This window comes from Amphiura filiformis, unplaced genomic scaffold (genome assembly GCF_039555335.1).
Source record: "Amphiura filiformis unplaced genomic scaffold, Afil_fr2py scaffold_21, whole genome shotgun sequence".
NCBI lineage: Eukaryota > Metazoa > Echinodermata > Ophiuroidea > Amphilepidida > Amphiuridae > Amphiura > Amphiura filiformis.
Genome location: NW_027305485.1, coordinates 559,405 through 579,353, shown reverse-complemented (window position 1 = coordinate 579,353; position 19,949 = coordinate 559,405). Strand labels below are relative to the sequence as shown.

Below are 19,949 nucleotides of genomic sequence, written 5' to 3'. Positions count from 1 at the left end.
TAAAACAGATAGAGAAATGTAAAAGCTTTATTTCAAAGTTTGTTTCAGTGTCATACAGTATTCGGTTCTTGAGATATTTCAATTTTAATATTACCCATGTAAATCAATGCAGGAGCTCTATAGACACCGGCACCAGAATCGAGCAAATTACGGCATGTCTCGGCACATTTTCTTTTAGTATAAAAATCGGCACTAGGCCGAATGCAAAGCTATAAAGAAATGTTAAAATGACGAAGCTGACCAAAATTGCTATCTTCAGAAGAAAGCAAGCAAAAAAATAATAATAATAATATTTAAAAACAAAACAAAAAAAACATTGTCTAGCACGCGTTGTAGATGATGATTCAGTACGGCGCGAAACGGCAAAACTGCATCGCGATCAGAGAAAAAACTGCGGCATTAGGCCGACTGCAGAGCTATAAAGAAATGTAAAAATGACGAAACTGACCAAAATTTAAAATGGCACTTACAAAGCAGAGATTATCATCTGCCTGTTTTTCTATTTTTACCTCTTTTTTTTTCTCCCTTTTTTAAATAGCGCGGCATATGGGCCGAATGCCGATTTCTTAATTCGGGCAGAGGAACCGTGCGCGTTTTAGGATTTTTTCGCTGTATCTACTGAAGATAGCATTTAGAATCTCATCCGATTCATTGCATCTTTCTACTCTAGAAGTAATGTTTTACATTATTTTCTCTAAATTCTTACTTCATCATGTAGCGGCGAATTTTTTCTTTCTAATACATTAGTTCCGATCTGAAAGTTTAAAGCGATATTACAGACTCATCACTTTCCGCATCTGAGTGTTTCTCTATTTTTACCTCTTTTTTGCCCCCTTTTTCTTATAGCTTGGCATATAGGCCGAATGCCGAGAAAGATCTTTTGGTATATTTTTTTTATATCTCATGTTTGTTTGTCTGTCTGTTTGTTTGTTTTTATCTACCCAAGATACCATTTACAGCTATTTACGGTGCGATCACCCGTTGCGACATGCATCATCTTCTGTGAACGCGCGAGCCCACTTACGGCATGCATCATTTACGATCTGCATCATTTTCTCGGAACGCGCCCGCAAACGGCTATCTTCTGAAGATAGCATTGCGGGCCTATTAGAATAAATAAATAGCATTTAGAATCTCATTCCGATTCATTGCATCTTTCTACTCTAGAAGTAATGTTTTACATTATTTTCTCTAAATTGTTACTTCATCATGTAGCGACGAATTTTTCAGTTCTTTCTAATACATCAGTCCCGATCAGAAAGTTTTACAGACTCATCACTTTCCGCATATAGGGCCTTCCTGTTTCTCTATTTTTACCTCTTTCCCTTTTTTTTTTTTTTAATAGCGCGGCATATAGGCCGATGCCGATTTTTGTTATTCGCGCAGAGTAACCGTGCATGCGCGTTTTAGGATTTTTGTTCGCTATAGGCCTATCTACTGAAGATAGGCCTAGCATTTAGAATCTCATATAGTCCCAAATTCACGCATATATAGGCCTAGTCCCAAATTAAACCAAAACAAAATGTCGCAACATTTGCAATTTTAATTTGATTCTCAGTAGATCATCATCAGTAGGCCTAATTCGATTCGAAAATATATCTCTCGCGCAGGGGACAAAGAAAACATAGGCCTGCATTTTATTTCAGCTACATAGGCCTACTAGTATTCAGTAGGTAGAAGAAAAAACCACATGCAATTAAAATTATAAACCAAAACAAAATGTATCAACATTTGAAATTTTAATTTGATCTTCAGAAGATAGCACACCAGTAACATGATTCTATAAAATATCGCTTTAGGGTTCATATAGGCCTACCACTAAATCCGCCTGCGAAGCGGTTTCCGGTAAAAGTTTATCACGCCTATAGACCTAGTCCAAGGCTTTGCATACGATATACAAATTCTAGAAAATCGGTACAATATTATCTTCAGACCCACACAAGCACACACTGGGATACGTCAGAACAATGGTACCACTTTACACATGACTGCCCTTACACATGACTGTATTGTGGTCACTTATTGATACTCGCCTGCGGTGTACAGCATTAAAATATGCATACAATTCCCTAATAGTGAGCACAAATTAGGAAAAAGAGAGCCCAAATCCGATTTCTCGAATCGGCAACGGGCAGCCGTTGTTGACAACTGCCAGCCGTTGTATTTTACTGTAAACGGCTTGCCGTTGTGCTACAGACTGGTGTAGAGCGTTGATATGATGCCGGATCAGTGACCAATTTAATGGCGGAACCCCTTTGTTCGAAACCACTTTTATGAATAGCCTGTCGCAACTTCTAATCGGCATCAAACGAACAAAGCATTATATAATCTATTGCGACTCTATTTCTATTACAAACTCTTTGGTACTAGGCCTACCACTCTAGTAGCTTCTAGTAGCTTCTAGTCAGAAATTATTGAGGTGTCTTTTTAAAGACAACTCTTGTTTATACAGTCCCCTCCTACTACCTCCTACAACACGTCATGTTTTTGACCCACATTTTCTTCCGTAAACTGCGCATTAATATGCAATGCTTGCATGATTTCACAACTAGAAGAAATAGCATTTTCTTTTCCTTTGTAAGCAAAGCAAATATATAAAGTCCTCTGTAGCATAATATTTTACAGTTAGAAAACGTTTTTTGTCTCAACATTTCGGTGGAATTAAACCTTTTTTGCGTAGCAAGTAGGCGGAGGATTACATAAAATCAGCGGTAAACGGTCTCTCTCCTCGTGGCAGCCATTTTCTCAAGATGAGGTGAGAAATTACCCCGCAATTTGAAGCAAATTTACTGCTCTATGAAATCAATAATTGTTATTTTAACAATGCTTAAGTATAATCAAAAGCTCTTCTAACTGTTAAATGAAATAATAAATTAAATGAACTTATCATTCATAGTGAAATTTGGAGAAAAAAGGCATAATGTACTTCCGAGGGCGAGCATGCGAGGATCAATGGAACAGAATTCGGAAACCATGACGTCGTACATGTTCACATCGACACATGTTCATGTATTAAATTATGAGTTACGTACTCGTGTACCTAATTCATACACAGCATCAGGATAAGTTGCTTGCTGAGTATCTATGCTGGGAGGAAATTTTAACACGATTGTCAAGTGAAAAATCTCATTCATAATTTTCACGAAATGGGGAAATCGTGACCCCGTGGGTAGAACTAGAAAAAACCAACTTTTTATTTAAAAATAAGTCATGTGCAGGTCAAGCATGCAAGTAAAAATGGTCATTTTACTACTAGCATGACTAGGGAGTTTTTTACTTTTTGCCTCGAAAAATTTAAAATATCGTAATTTTAGAAGAAACATATCAAATGAAATTATATAACATAAGTTATTCATAAACACCACTTCCGTCACACTGACACTCACACGAAAGAAAAGAGGAGTGAAAAGTTACAGAAAATTCATTCCCATTTTTGAGAAAATCTTGAATAAAATAAAATGCAGGATTGCGTCATGCACCAACTTAAAAAGATATCAAAATGCACTTGAAAATGCATGATTTGCTAGCAGAAATTACAGTCAAAACATGCGTAAATCTTGCGCTTCAAGTGTGCTACCGGTACGCGAAAGGCCAAAAACAAAAGTTTCGGAACTGGGATCACTGGTTTTGCATGAAAGCTCATTACATCAAAAATAGCTATAAAAACCATGAATTTCGGAACAAAATAAAGCTTTTTCTGTGGAATGAAACTTGGGTATGTTTGTACAGTTGAAAACAAGTTTAATTTGATAAATTAGCAAAATATATAGCTTGGGTGCCTGGTGGTCTGAAGACTAGATCGCTAAAATCGGCATCACTTCTCCCATGAGACAAGTGAAAGGTGGCATAGAAATGAGGATATTATTTTCTTTCTTTTAAAACATTTGGAATAATCACAAAAAGGATTGGTAACTTGTGTTCACTTCAAATTTGACTTCATCAGATTTCCCTTGCCGGGAAACTTAGCATTTTTTTCCAGCCCTTTCCATGACAAGTGCCAATGATGAGCTATTGTTCGGATTCCCCTACTCGACAGCTTCATGAGGAGGCTGGTTGAAGCCAACATCCAAAATCTGAGGCACTTGCAGCAAGTTTTCTGTGTTAAAGGAATTTAGGTCAATTCAATATGCAATTTTTTTTGTAAGTGTGTTGCTGAATGTTTTGGTCATGCGACAGTCTCTTCCTCAGACATGTAGCTGGTAGTTTATAACATAATTAATAACAAACACATAGGATGGTGTTGCGACTGCACGATAGTGCGTGCAGCATTTGTTAAGAAAAGTGTGAAATGGTGCAGTTTTCGCGAAAATAATGAATGGGACTGGATTGGGGTTTTTTACGACCTGTTTATGTGCAGTACTGGCATAAAATTTCCACATGTGGTATTGCACATCCCAACTTGCATTTCCGCATTATGGGGAAGTGCAGCATTTTTTTTTTGTAGTCAATCCTCGGTTGTAAGGGCCTAAATTATTTTGCCTATGCTAACCCTAACCCAAAACCTTCGCCCTAAAAGCTAAACCCTATTAAACCCAGCCTAAACCTTAACCTAGGCACCGGAGTTTCGCGCGATTTAAAACGGCAAAATGCGCTGGCCACTTTTCAAAATGCGCCAAAAAATAGGTTAAAATGCGTGATCCCATGTTATCAATGCAAAACACGAGAAAAACATCGGTAAAACCATGGCCTGTCAATCAATTACGAACGACTTCCGGTTCATTTCTAGTTTCTGGAAAAATAAAAAATAAAGATGGCGACCATCACAAATCGTCGATCGAAATGTCGAAAGCAAGGGCAGATTTCCCCACATTATGCTTGGTTTAATGATCGTTATTTGTATTTTGATGTACATGTACATAAGTGAAGTTAGAACCAATATTGCGTGAATTTTCTTGTAAATGCTGCCGATTTGGGGCATAAAATCGTAAGTTTTAACTTTAAGCTTATCGATTGGTCAAAATCGTGAACATTCTCGATGGAACCCAAAATGCGCTTTGGACACCCAAATGCGCGAAAATGTGCGCTTTTGCGCGAACCGCGCAAAACTCCGGTGCCTACCTTAACCCTAAAATATATGCCAAATAATAAAATCCCCTAAAACCAATTATTTATTTGCAAAAAGTCGCAATCTTGTCAGCTCATGTACTATTACTGCACTGCCACATTACAATTTGCGTGAATGTTGCAGGAATTGCAAATAAAGGGCACATTTTCGTGTCATTTTGCAAATAAAATATGTACAGCAAACCAGTGCAGTGTTCGAAATACCACATGCACAGATGCATGTAACCTTTCTCTACAGGTGCATGTAGAATTTTACCTGTGCATGTAAAATTTTTACCTGTGCATGTAAAATTTTGTGAAAATCTGCCAATTTTTAGCAAAAAATCCGAGTTGTACATGTAAGTTTTATTTTGTATTTTCGACTCATGCAGCAAACATGTGCCTAATATGTGTACCCTGAACTTTCAAGTGCAAGATTTCAACATTCAAAGCAATGTTTTGAACATGCGCAGCTGAAATGGCAAAAGGAGAAATTGGAGGAATGGTTTTGATTGCTATAGAAATATCATTAAAATGGACCTGATTCTGATGTCCTTTCTTGATGAGTGTCGATGATGAGCTATTGTTCGGATTCCCCTACTCGACAGCTTCATTGAGGAGGCTGGTTGAAGCCAACATCCAAATTTCTGAGGCACTCGCAATTCAAGTCATACCACACTATCAGGGGTACCAGTTTTCAGGCCTGATTTCCGAAGTTTGTTTTACGGGATTTCTGCATCTAATTTGTATAGGCCTATATATATTTTCAGCTTCTGAGGCTTTATATCCCAAATTAGCGTGATTTTTCAGGCTTTTCCTGTAAAGTCACTTCAGGCCAATTTATTAGGGTGGTTTAGCTTTTATGACTACAAAAATATGAGGGAATCGTGACGGCGCTTAAATGAGTCACTAGGTGGGTGTTTCAATGAAATAAATTGTATGGATTACCATGTCAATGTTGCCAAGCTATATTGTCGGACAGTTTTCTTTTTCATGTGTAAACAGGTAAATAATTTGTTTTCAGGTTAAAATGTTCAACTAATTTTTAGCTCAATTTGCGAGCAAACTGAAGCTATAGGCATGATCCATATTTCTGTATGTTTTTTACTTTCTCTTGCTACATCGTTTGACCAATGGAGCTGCTAATTTGAGGAGCAATCTTTGCATGATCGTTCATGATTGTTACTTAATTAGCTAGGAAAATTCGGACGGAAAGTGTGATTTTTGGAGCATTTTCTTACGAAACTTTTTACCAGATTTCATAGAATAGTCTCCTTTACAGACTGTTTGTGGTGCTGATCATATTACAAACACTGTTCTAACTCCTTGATCTGGTGATTTTGTAAAAGAGATGTTGAATTTTAATTGCTTCAGTGCGGCTTCAATGTTTGCTTTTCAGTGTTGCTTGCCATACATTTTGCAAGTCCATAGATATTGCACAAAGGTTAACTAATAACTCAATGGTGCTGCTATGTGCTAATAATGTGTAATTTTTCCAATTGGGAGGTTTTTGGGGGACCAGTAAACAACTATAAAGGCTTAGCAGTCATAAAATACTGAGCAAATAAACTGAGAGCTAATTAAATACACTTAATTAGATCAGGCAAACATGTTGTGAAAGTAATTATATCGAGAAGGTCGTATCTGCAATAGCTACCCTATACATAATCTTAAAAATAAAGCACTTGACAGCTATTGCATAAACCCTACCTATAGATGTGTTTTTACAATCTTGTATATAAGAGATAAAGTACACATTAGGGGTTAGGGCAAGAAACCCTATCTGCAATAGCTGCCAGGTGTAAAATGTGTACAATATGGAATGCAGAAATTACCCAAATGTCTATGGAGCAGCTATCACTGCAAACCCAGAACGTCTAACTTCAGCAAAACTTCTAGTATTGGAGATTAGATATGAATCTAGAGTATTAGCCTTTGTTAAACTGATACTGGACAAAATTACTTATGGAAACAATTATTATACATGTAGACACATTCATGGTCTGCTAGTTCCCTCCCAATTGGTTTGATATACACTTTTTCTGAAGATCACTAAATGTATTTTCTTACGGAGCTATCAGCTGTTGAACAAAAGTTGTTCAGCGATTGTATAATAATATCGCATTGATTGATTGGTTATATTCAGGCGTTTCATTGAAGGATGAAAGTGATCACTTTTGATTCACTTTACGCTTGGCGGTCGCCCTGGACAGACCTGTAAATCGTCAAGATTTCAAGAGAAAAAGGTTAGATTTAGTTTTTTAAGAATGCTTTTTCCTAATTTGGAGTTTGTTGGTAAATTGATCTAATTTTTCTCTTGGTCTGGTAAGTAGGCTTAAGAGTAGGTTTTTTCCTGGTATTAGTACAGCCAGGACAGACCGGTAGATTTTCCAGATCCCGGACGTTTCTCAATGTCGAGTTAAATCGGTTAAGCTAGCCTAATTTTATCTTTGGTCCGGTACCGTACGCAGGCCTAAGGATAGGCTTTTAGCATGTATCACGTAATTCAGCACAACACTAAGTCCAGAGCTGCTGCGACAAGGCGTCATATCCCATGTGAATGTTGTTTTGTGTGTAGGCCTATTTATTATGTTTAGGGAAACAGCGGCAGCGCGTATGAAAATGTTTTATTCGCGTTTAAGCGCAGCGCATTTAGAGAATAACTATCATTCAATGTTGATTGTTGTACAACTATTATGTAAAATTACTGCTCAAATAATACTATAACATCAACATTGAAATCCATGCTTATTGTTTGCTAGCAATTCACTGAACTGGAAATTGCTCCTTTGCAATGATTTATTAGAGCCCATAATGTTACCCATGTTTGCTTCTTATTCCAGAACCACCCATGTGTAAAATGCACCCTATGCTGTTTTGGGCTGATAGTGTCTAATTTTGAGTCTATTTATCAGACTACATTTGAGGTCTGATCTTCTGGATTGTATAATCCCCAAATAGTGGTCTAAATTTGTGCCTATATTTAGTAATTAATCCCTCATTTTACTGCCAAACCAATTTTAGAGGATCTGCTGAAATATAGGCACTTTGGGTTTGCAGTGTATGGTCCTAAACCCTCAATATAATTGTTTCTTGTTTTTCTTCTCACCCAGTTGTTTGTCTCCAAGATAAGTACTTAGTGGTCCAATTAACATTATTGTTATCTTATTGACTATGCAGCTCGTAAAAATTTGGCCCTGCTTTATATTAAGGGATCCAAAATGAGCGTTTATTGCGTTTCGACAGTATTTTTTGTGGGACATGAGAGCACCTCAGACCTATCGAATTGCATTCTGAATCTGAAGCATGTCTTTCTGATATCAAATAATTTTCATTTTTGAAAATCACAATATAATACAAATTTTATGACAAATTATAAAAATTTGATATTTTTCAAATTTTTAATATATAACAGTCCTCGAAGTAAATTATATAAATCTAATGATATATTCTTAAAGTGTATGTAGCAGGGAGGAAAAGCCGACGTTCAATTGAAAATTTTGACCTTTCATATTGAAGATATGGATTTTTTTCCAAAAAGACCTAATTTTTTTGGTGTTTTGGAAAAAAAATCCATATCTTCAATACGAAAGGTCAAAATTTCCAATTGATCGTCGGCTTTTCATCCCACCTACATACACTTAAAGTATAAATCATCAGATTTATAAAGTTTACTTCAAGTACTGTTAAAAATCAAAATATCAATTTTAATGATTTGCCATAAAATGTGTATTAAATTTCAATTTCAAAAATCAAAATTATTTGATATCAGAATGACATTCTTCGTATTCAGAATGCAATCGATATGTCTGATGTGCTCTAATGTCCCAAAATAAATACTGTCCAAACGCTCATACCCCAGCCCTTAAGGTGAGACAGGTGTAATCGGTTTTTGTGTGAAGATCATAGAAATTTAAAACTTGGTACAAAGTAATTGATATAAACAAAAAATACTCAAATGTTGTTAAGCATATTAATTAACTAATTTGCATATTTAATTAGGGAAAATGAGCTACAGCACCATTGGTGCTCTTGTTTTTATCACCGTGATTAATCATGCTTTCATATTTGCTTTCTTCTCAGTAATCTACGGCTGCAAAAGCGCTTGGCTTCAAGCGTGCTAAACTGTGGCAAAAATAAAGTGTGGTTGGACCCCAACGAAATCAATGAAATTGCAAATGCTAACTCAAGTAAGTTCAGAGGCAAATCCCATGTAACAAAATTGATCAACTTTGATACTAATGTCTTTGTATTGAAAACAAGCCTTGAAATAAGCAGACTGGAACCAGGAGCAATTTGTTTTGAACATTGCTCCTGGTTCACTGGGATTTTACAAGAACCAGGAGCAATTTCTGAAGAAACAGGAGCAATTTTCAATATTAAATCCTTTTCTGCATATATACAATACAGCATACCAGCACGAACTGCACCAAGTGCAAAACTGTAACCAGGAGCAATTTATTTTAGAAAATTGCTCCTGGTTCATGTGAATTTTACAAGGACCAGGAGCAATTAGTGGCTTTACGAGGGTAAATTTGCTCCCCGCGCCCGCTTATTTCAAGGCTTGATTGAAAAATGTATTGCATCAGAGAAGGTATCTTACCCTTCCCAGAATCCTTTGCAACATGATCTATCGCATCGTATCATCAAATGACACGGGCATTACTTTGCACAAGTTCCCCACGTTATTTTTCAGTTTGAGAATTGACTGATTGAACTTGGATCGATAGTAAAGAAATAAACATATTTTGCAAGATCTGGATGTAATCATTTCATTGGGGTACATTTCATTGCTATTGACGCATGTTGCACTAGGTAGCAAATCAGTACAGGAAATTGAAATGGGAGAAATGCATTATGGGAAGTATAAGACATCTTCTCTGGTATTGCCGGGGTCTAGATTTTGTCTTGGTTTGCGAGAATCAAAATCCATCATAGTCACTGCACTTACTGTATGATACAATGAGAGAAGTTGATTCTCACAACTGAATCGTACGAGAATCATTACGAGAGTCGATTCTGTGATTCTCGTCGAAATCTAGCCCCTAATTGCATTTGTAGAAAGTGTGCATTGGCTTTAATAATATCAATGTTGTCATCAGAGAAACAGATAAGTTATGCACCTACTTGCCTACCTAGATAGGACTACCATATATTGATTTAATTACTGCCAAATAATGATGATTCATAATTAGAGATTGTGAATGATAAGAAAATAATGATGCAATCTGCTTAGCATTATAAGCACTGGTAAGTAACTCCCACCTTTGGTGATTCTCTTGCAGGGCAAAACATTCGTAAGCTCATCAAGGATGGTCTGATCATTCGCAAGCCGGTTGCTGTGCACTCCCGCGCTCGTGTACGCAAGAATGCAGAAGCAAGAAGGAAAGGTCGTCATATGGGCACAGGTAAGCAATGCACTTTAAGAACTAGGGCCTTTCACAAACAAGGAACTACACACAGGATCTGCTGTGAAAATGTCAAATTAGGAACATTAAGTTTTGGTGGTGAGCGTGCATTTTGGGTTCCATGGGGAGTGATAACTTTGAAAATAGAGAAATTGGTGGTATTTTACATTTTGTCAAGTAAAAACTGTGGATTTACCAATCTTATCATCCCAGCTAAATTTTGAAATGGATTTGAATGTTTTTTTGTTAAAAAAGTTATGAAAATCAGAAATCACATCTTGGATTACATCTCGAGCCGATGATGATAAAGGATTCCCTACTCGACTTATGGTATGAAGTCAAACTTTCCGTTGCTGAGGCTCTATTCATCAATGTGGAAAAATGCTAGATTAAAAAGGGTGTACACGTCCATTTTTGTGTCCCAAGTATTGTTGGGGGAGGAGGAATTAATAGCTTTGTTCAGGTGAGAGGCTTATTAATGTTTGTTTGTTTGTTTGTCAATCAGGTAAGAGAAAGGGTACCGCCAATGCTCGTATGCCCACCAAGGTAGTCTGGATCAGAAGGATGCGTGTCCTCAGGAGGCTACTTAGGAAGTACAGAGAAGCCAAAAAGATCGACAGGCATTTGTAAGTTGAACAAATAGATAAATAAATTGAACACGGTCAGGGTTGTAGCTACACTGGCTGGTTGTACCATTTGCAGACCAGCAGTCAATCGGAATAAGCTTTTTGCGACCGGCCCAAAATTTTGCTATTGTATGATAATGCACAGAATTTAGTAAACAAATATATGCATACAAATTCGGTGACATACACCACCATGACATTCACATGATTGTTTTGTAGGTACTCCAATTTGTAAATAGGTGGTGCACTAACATATGTCCCAGATAGGATTGTAAATTACCCGACATTAATTTTCACTGGCTACAATCCTGATCATAATGCATCTATATCTTTAATTGGAATATTATCTGCTGTAAATATTTGTGAGAGTCTGTGATGAGTTATTTGTTCGGATTCCCCTACTCGACAGCTTCATAGAGGAGGCTGGTTGAAGCCAATGTCCAAATTTCTGAGGCTCTCATCATTCGGATCATACACATTTTTTACATGTAACATTTAATTGATGGCAAGGTAGCAAGTCTAAAATTTGAAGTTCGAATTATTTAAAATGGAACTTTTCAGGGTGTCATTGAAAGCTTTCGTTTCAAACTGAATCCTGTATTAAAGTGATAATTAAACCCACAAAGATAATTTTGGTAGAAGTAGATTAAAATGAGAAACTTTCTTTGAGGATTGATCCTGAACTAGTTAACATTTGAAGCTTTTTACTCAGTAACACCAATTTATTACGTTAGATTTAGTAATTTATTGTATTCAGCCATTCATTGTTTGAATGTGATCTTCCTATCAACAGGTACCATTCCCTCTATGTGAAAGCTAAGGGTAATGTTTTCAAGAACAAGCGTGTACTCATGGAATTCATCCACAAGAAGAAGGCAGAGAAGGCCCGCAGCAAGCTGCTAGCGTACGTATTCTTCCACTGTTTCAATAGTAATAATTCATATTTATCCCATTTCTAGGTTTTATAGGAGAGTTTTATAGAACGAACCATATCACAAACTTTGGTTATTCCTTCATGTAATTTTACACGAAATTAGGGTTAAGGTTAGGGTTAGTTCAGGGTTAGGATTAGGGTTATGATTAGGGTTAGGGTTAGAGTTAGGATTAGATTACACGAAATAATTACATGAAGGATCGACCCAAACTTTTAGCAAATTGCATTCACTTGTAAATTTCCCCCAAACCAGGGATGCAAGTATGATAACTAAGTACTGTAAAACAAAATGTTTGCTCCTTTTTCCAAATTTTGCTGTTTCCCTTGTTTTTAAATTTGTGATTCCAAGTTTCCTTACATTGGCCTAGATAAAAAGGAATATATTCATGTGTTGTTACTTTCGTGGTAGCAGCTTGGGAAGGCGAAAATAAATGTAGCCCGAAAATTTTCCACTGTTTACAGTAGCTACCTGGTTCATAATTTGTTTGGAGAAAGTTTTAGTGTATCCTAATTCACAAGCTGTGACAAGCATCATAACAGCTGATGCCATAGTCTAGGGTTTGCTAACTGCTTTCAGTTTTATGTCCTTGATAAGTGCCAATGATGAGCTATTGTTCGGATTCCCCTACTCGACAGCTTCATAGAGGAGGCTGGTTGAAGCCAATATCCAAAATCTGAGGCACTTGCAACAACAAGTTAAAAGGACAATTCAACATGCAGTTTTCGAGATCTTTGAAGTGTAATTTGTACGCCTCGAAATTGTACTAAAACGATTCAAAACAAGTTGAAAATTGCAATTTCAGAAGGCTTTTAGGAAACAAACAAAAGTTTGGTGATGTCCTGCAAATAGAAGTCCTTTTGTCCTAGTCCTAGTTAAAAAATTTGGTCAAAGTTAATCTTTCAGGTTGGAATTTTCAACATTTCACACTTTAAGTTTCAGGGGAGGGGTCAGCCTCCTAACAAAAACACAAATTAACTTTTGGTTTGTTACCTTATGGTTCTAGCAGGGATGTAAATCTTCAGGAAATTTCCTTATTTCAGGACATTTTGCTTGGATCTTCCTTGTACAAAGTATAGGGAAATACAGATTTTCAGGAAACGTTGAAGTAGTTTCAGGAAATTATGTCAGCGCTTGTTTTCATCCCTGTTCTACCTTTTGTGGATATTAGTCAATTGAAAAGTGATGCCAATTAGGCCCTTCGCACTTGATTATTAATTACCTGTTTACCGCCCGCGTCCAAAATTGAAAATCTCAAAATAATTATTTTATTTTTATTTATAATTTTCTCCTTTAATAATATCAACAATAATGATGAATGAACAAAGAGTACAACCCCACCTTCACTTATTTATAAAATCAAATATTGTTGTGATATAATTAAATGCCCGCTCTAGTCAAAACGAGTCAATAGTTGCTTGTAATAGTTCAAACTAAATAAAGAAAATAAAAGATAATTAATAATTAAAAGTCACCTCGTCCCTTTTTCAAAATTTTAAACAGGAAACTAATAATCAAGTGCGAAGGGCCTTATCAAAATGTTGAATTTATAAAGCTACTATTTTTCTGAGATCATTTCCCAATTATATGCTTATCAATGTTGTTCAATTGTTATTACTTTCAACAAACAGGGACCAGGCCGAAGCCCGTCGTAACAAGACCAAGGAAGCTCGCAAGAGACGCGAAGAAAGACAGTCCCAAAAACGCCTGGAAATTCTCAAGAGCTACACAAAAGAAGACGAGGAACCACCCAAGAAGTAGATGCAGAAATATCCACATGTTTATCATCGTTAATATTTGAGCTTTATATTGAAGAACACTGCATTTTTATATGAAGATCGCCACATTGTCAATTCTATACCAAATTTGTTTCTTGTCAGTCTGAAATCATCAACATGATATGATGAAGTTGCTGTCAAGAAAATATTTATAATTTCATGATGCAATCATGAAGTGTTTTATTGCTTTCAAAATGAGACTATTGATACAAAATGCAATTGTTTTTCATTATTGAGCTCCATCATGGGGGTGGGAACTATTGAAATGGATCAACCACACAGCAGAAATCAGCTGCCAAGGAGCTAAGTGGCAATAAAACAAGCCAGACCCTCAAAAAAAGATTGATTGTCTTTCATTGTATGTGTAGATTGGATTTGTATAACTCGATAATTATAACAGTTGAAACACATACATTAGAGAGCTTGCGATTTCGTATGTTTCAAACGCCTGTGCATCTATTCAAAATCCTGTCATGTGTGAGTGATTTTGAATAGATGCACGGGCGTTTGAAACGTATGTTTGGAAATCGTAAGCTTTCTATTATGGAAGACTTTAATCTTTCAGACGGGGAGTGTGAATTTTAAATGGGGTACCTGAATGGGTGACTCCATTTGAAATCTATACCCCCTGTGTGGGAGATTAAGGTCAGGTCTTCCCTTTAAGGGTGTATGGATTTCAACTGGATTAGCCCAATACCTGCCAACTGTCCAGATTTATGGATATTTTTCATTAAAATAAATGTCATATATTCAATTACACCCAATTTTTACAAGCAAATCCCAAAAATGCTTTGCAGAAGATGGATTCCCAGCATATTTGGCTGGGATGAAATCGTTGACTACACTGTCAGGTGTCCAGATTTGTGACTTAAGTTGGCAGGTATTTAAAATGGAATGCACATTGAGCAAGTAAGATTTATCCACAAAAAGTCAACCATTCGCCTATTGCACGATTCCACCATGATGCAAGGAGAGCCTCAAATTGGCATAAAAGGAAGAAATACATAACTTTACGCAATGTTATATGACTGGTTTAATTCCCATTCATGCATGCTGCCAGATCGAGGCTCTCCTTGCACATGGCGGAACCATGCAATGGGTGAAACAAAGGTGGTATTGGGAAATGAAACTGGTACATTCACAGTTTTCTGCTGCATCGACTAGCAGAATGTTTTTGTGCGACAGGAACTGCTCATTGTTATCAATGCTACTGTACATGTTCCAAAACTTCCAACACATTTGCATAGGTGGTGTTGTGCCTGCATTGTGCGGCAGTTTTGAAAATAAGCTTTCGCATTGAACATATGCACAGCCATTGATGACATTATACAAATTTTAGACCGTTAATATTTGTTGTATATCATGTGCACACCAATTTTATAACTTAAAAATACTCTACAAGGTCCCAACCATGTAACTCGCCCACCCTTAACCATCAATGATATACTATGGCTTGCCTACACCATCCCATGTGTATTTGTACACACAACCACTCTGATTACAAGCAACCATGGCAAGGTCGGATATTGATATGGTACATCACCAAGCATGTTGTCTGGTATGGATTCACTCACTGCTATGTGATGGCCATGCCTACCCTTTTCTGTGTATGCCAGATGTGAGGTCTATAGCAACACAGTGTACACTGCCACACATCTTGTCATACAGACTTATTTCTCCCTTTTGTTGCTTCATTGCATGGGTATTGATGTACGTAGGTACACCATCCCATGTGTATTGAATGCATGCAGCCTATATCTCCCTAGCATTATTCCCAAAGGACACACTCCTGAATTCCCACCCATGAGGCGAATATCCTACACATTGGATATTCCCCTCATTACAATGCAAATGAAGACCCTGTAACACACATACCCTAAACCATCAATGATATAATCAAGTTTGTCTACAGCTACACCATCCCATGTGTATTAATTCAGCATCGAAGTGGTTACATAATCCTCTTGGTTACCGGATCACGCTATGTTGGTATGCCTTCGAGTGCCATATACTTTGTGTGGTGATTGTTTTGATCGTGGTTCATTACTCAAGAGCGTGATCCCGTTGACATAGTAACATTACGTAACTTTGATACTGAATAACAAGCAGCATATCTTCCTAGCATTATTCCTTAAGGACACACTCCTGAATTCTCACCCATGAGGTGTTATTCTCATCACTTTTTATTTTATATTTCTGTATCTCTTTTGATGCTTCATGACATGGGGATTGGTATACATAAGGGTATGTTCTCTAATATCACCAGCATGCTATCAGGCATGGATTCACTCACTGCTACGTGTGATGGCCTTCCCTTGCCACTCTGAAGATGACAATGTGCATGTCAAATGCGAGTTCTTTGGTAACACTGTACACCTTCACACATCTCGTCATACAGACTTAATCTCTCTTTTGTTGCCTCATGAACTGCATATTGATGTACGATGGTATGTCATCTCATATTACACCAGCATGCTGGTATGAATTCACTCGCTGCTACATGCGATGGTCTTCCCTTCCCACTCCTGAGATGACACTAATGTAGGTCATCTCGTCATACCTGGCTGTATGTGATATTATGCCTCGTGGCAAGGTTGGATATAGATGTACCTAAGGTATATCATCTAATGTCTCAAGCATGTTATCTGGTATGGATTCACTCACTGCTACAGTACATGTGATGGCCTTCCCTTCCCACTCCTGTGTATGCCAGACGTGAGTAGTAACGCAGTGTACACCTTCACACATCTCGTCATAGACTTATTTCTCTTTTGTCTCATTACATGGGTATTGATTAACATAAGGTACATCATCCCATGTGTATTGAATGCAAGCAGCCTATATCTCCTTAGCATTATTCCCAAAGGACACTCCTGAATTCCCACCCATGAGGCGAATATCCTACACATTGGATACTCCCCTCATTACAATGCAAATGAAGACCCTGTAACACGCATACCCTAAACCATCAATGATATAATCAAGTTTGTCTACAGCTACACCATCTCATGTGTATTAATAACAAGCAGCATATCTTCCTAGCATCATTCCTTAAGGACACACCCCTGAATTCTCACCCATGAGGTGTTATTTTCAACACTTTAGTATCTTATATTTCTGTATCTCTTTGATGCTTCATGACATGGATATTGGTATACATAAGGGTATGTTCTCTAATATCACCAGCATGCTATCAGGCATGGATTCACTCACTGCTATGTGTGATGGCCTTCCTTCCCACTCTGGAGATGACACTGTGTATGACAGGTCACCAAATGAGAGTTCTTTGGTAACACACCTTCACACATCTCGTCATGCAGACAGCCAGGTGCTATATACCATGGATTATTCTTGTCCTTGTATTTTATTTTTATTTCTCACCTCTGTTGTCATTGCATGGATATTGATATACATATTAAAGTATACCATCCCATGTGTATTGAATGCAAGCAGCCTATATCTCCTGGCATTATTCCCAAAGGATGCTCATGAATTCCAACCCATGAGGCGACTATGAGACTGTAACTCACATTCCCTAAACCATCAATGATACAATCAAGCTTGTCTACAGCTACACCATCCCATGTGTATTGAATGCAAGCAGCCTATATCTCCTGGCATTATTCCCAAAGGATGCTCATGAATTCCAACCCATGAGGCGACTATGAGACTGTAACTCACATTCCCTAAACCATCAATGATACAATCAAGCTTGTCTACAGCTACACCATCCCATGTGTATTGATAACAAGCAATATGTATATCTCAAGCAGCATTCTTAAAGGACACACCCCTGAATTCTCAACCACATGAGATGTTATTCTCGTCACTTTGTATCTTATATTTCTTTATCTTTTGTTGCTTCATGTCATGGGAATTGATATACATAAGGTATATCATCTAATATCATCAGCATGGATTCACTCACTGCTATGTTTGATGGCTTTCCCTTCCCACTCTTGAGATGACACTGTGCATGTCAGATGTGAGTTCTTTGGTAACACAGTGTACACCTTCACACATCTCATCATACAGACAGCCATGTGTTATATACCATGGTTTATTCTCGTCCTTGTATTTTATTTTTATTTATCTCTTTTGTTGTCTCATTACATGGATATTGATGTACAAAATGTACACCATCCCATGTTTATTGATTACAAGCAGCATATATTTCCCTGGCATTATTCCTAAAGGATACACACCATAATTCGCACCCATGTTGTCATTGCATGGATATTGATATACATACAGGGTGGGCCATTAAAAAGTTCACACTTTTTCGATGGCTTATTTCTCAGAAATGAAAACACATATTGAAATAAGTTGAACATATTTGTAAACCTCTATGTCTGGACTGTCATTGCTGAAAAGGGCATTAACATCCATGGTCTAATTACAAAATGGCGACCATTTAAAGCAGAGAAGTCACAAACCACTTTGCACACACGTAAGACTATAGACAATGATCATGTATATTAAGTTTTTAGGCTTAAGCAAGTTTTAAAAAGTTTGATGACTCTATATGCATTTACTTGAGTGTCATTGCGGGGTCATCGGACTCATGCGTGTATGAGTTGTTTACTGTTTGAAAATCATTCACCTGTGAAATTGACACAAAAGGCTGATTGGACATGCTCATTTACATAACAAATAGGCCTACACTAGTTTTGGAGGGAACTTCAAATTTAAAATGCCTTGCGTGCGTTCTTGTCATTCATGTTAGAGATACCCGTGTAAGTACTTTGAGGTGATTCTTGCTGTTCAAAATGCGGCAGTTTACAAAGGAGGTACGAGTTTTCATCGAGGAGGAAATTTCAAGAACCGGAAAGGTGCGCTCTGTCCTGAATGCATGGCGAACCAGTTTCCGAATACCAGACTTCCTAGTCGCCGACACATCTATAATATTAAACAAAAGTTTCACTTACATGGAACTGTTCTCAATCGGAACAAATCTAACAGTGGGAGACCACGAACAGGAAGATCAGCCAATCACATTGCCGATGTTAGAAGGATTTGCAAGCTAACCCAAGATTGAGTACTCGACGGAACAATTGTCCCCATATTCCAAGGACAACGTTCAGCCGAATCATCACTCATGATATCGAATGGCACCCTTACAAGATCCTTAAGCGTCATGGACTGCAACCAGGAGATCCAAATCGGCGACTTCAGTTTTGTAACTGGTTAGTTAACAGAGCATGTCGCTTTCTTGATACCGCTGTTGTTGTTGACGAGGCAAACTTTCAAATGGACGGGTCTGTCTCTTCTCAAAAGCGCACGGATGTATGCACCGAAAAGGCAATCCTCCGAGAGACTTTGCTTTTAACGTTCCACATGACAAACGCAAAGTTAGTGTTCTCGCAGCCGTCACAGGAAACAACCGGTTGATAGGACTGATATTCGTTGACCAGAACATAAATGGAAACGCGTTTACCTCGACATAATCAATGATCAACTAGAGCCTCAACTGGTCCAAATATTTGGACAGCAAGTTTAACGGGCCATCCGCAGGGCGTGGTTCTTTCAAGGCGGAGCGCCAGCCCACCGTCTTATCGCTGTTAGAGACAGATTGCAGAAGTTGTTTCCGCATCGTGTTGTCGGCCTTGGACATCATGTGGAGTGGCCTCCGAGGAGTCCTGATCTGACACCTTTGGACTTCTGGCTTTGGGGTGATGTCAAGGCGTCTGTTTTTCCCGAAGGTCCGCCAAGGAATTTGCGGGAGCTGAGGAGACGTATTACAGATGCGTTCACAAGGATCCGACGCACCAGGGTTACTTCAAGAGCAGTTCACCATATGTACGATCGATGCGATGATTTGTATTCGCGAGCAAGGAGGCCACGTTGAAGGACGATAAGAACACTTTAAAGACAGAAGCATTTTCACTGTGGCATGCATAAATACGTGACTTTATGGAACCATGATAAGCAGTAATGAAGAACAGAACTATTTTTATCAGAGTCAAATATGATTTTACTTGTATTCTTACTTTTCTAGTGCAATATTTTTAATTTCATGACAATTTGAGACAAATAACTCGTTTCCATTGAAGCACTGCTACGGTTTACATGTGTCTATATGAAGAAATATTTTCCGAAGAGAAGGAGAGACATTCCTGACACCTATTTATAAATTTATCTTGTTATATCTCTATATAAGAT

At 37.6% G+C, this 19,949-nt stretch overlaps 1 protein-coding gene across 1 annotated transcript; it reads left to right on the top strand.

Annotated features, from left to right (window-relative positions):
- Nucleotides 1-2,614: 2,614 nt before the first annotated feature.
- On the top strand, nt 2,615-13,884 carry LOC140143356 (large ribosomal subunit protein eL19-like). The gene is made up of 6 exons (XM_072165212.1): nt 2,615-2,755; nt 9,127-9,233; nt 10,329-10,451; nt 10,957-11,077; nt 11,871-11,981; nt 13,641-13,884. Exons 1-6 carry the CDS (start codon nt 2,751-2,753, stop codon nt 13,768-13,770), a joined length of 597 nt encoding a protein of 198 aa, XP_072021313.1. The 5' UTR covers nt 2,615-2,750; the 3' UTR covers nt 13,771-13,884.
- Nucleotides 13,885-19,949: the final 6,065 nt, after the last annotated feature.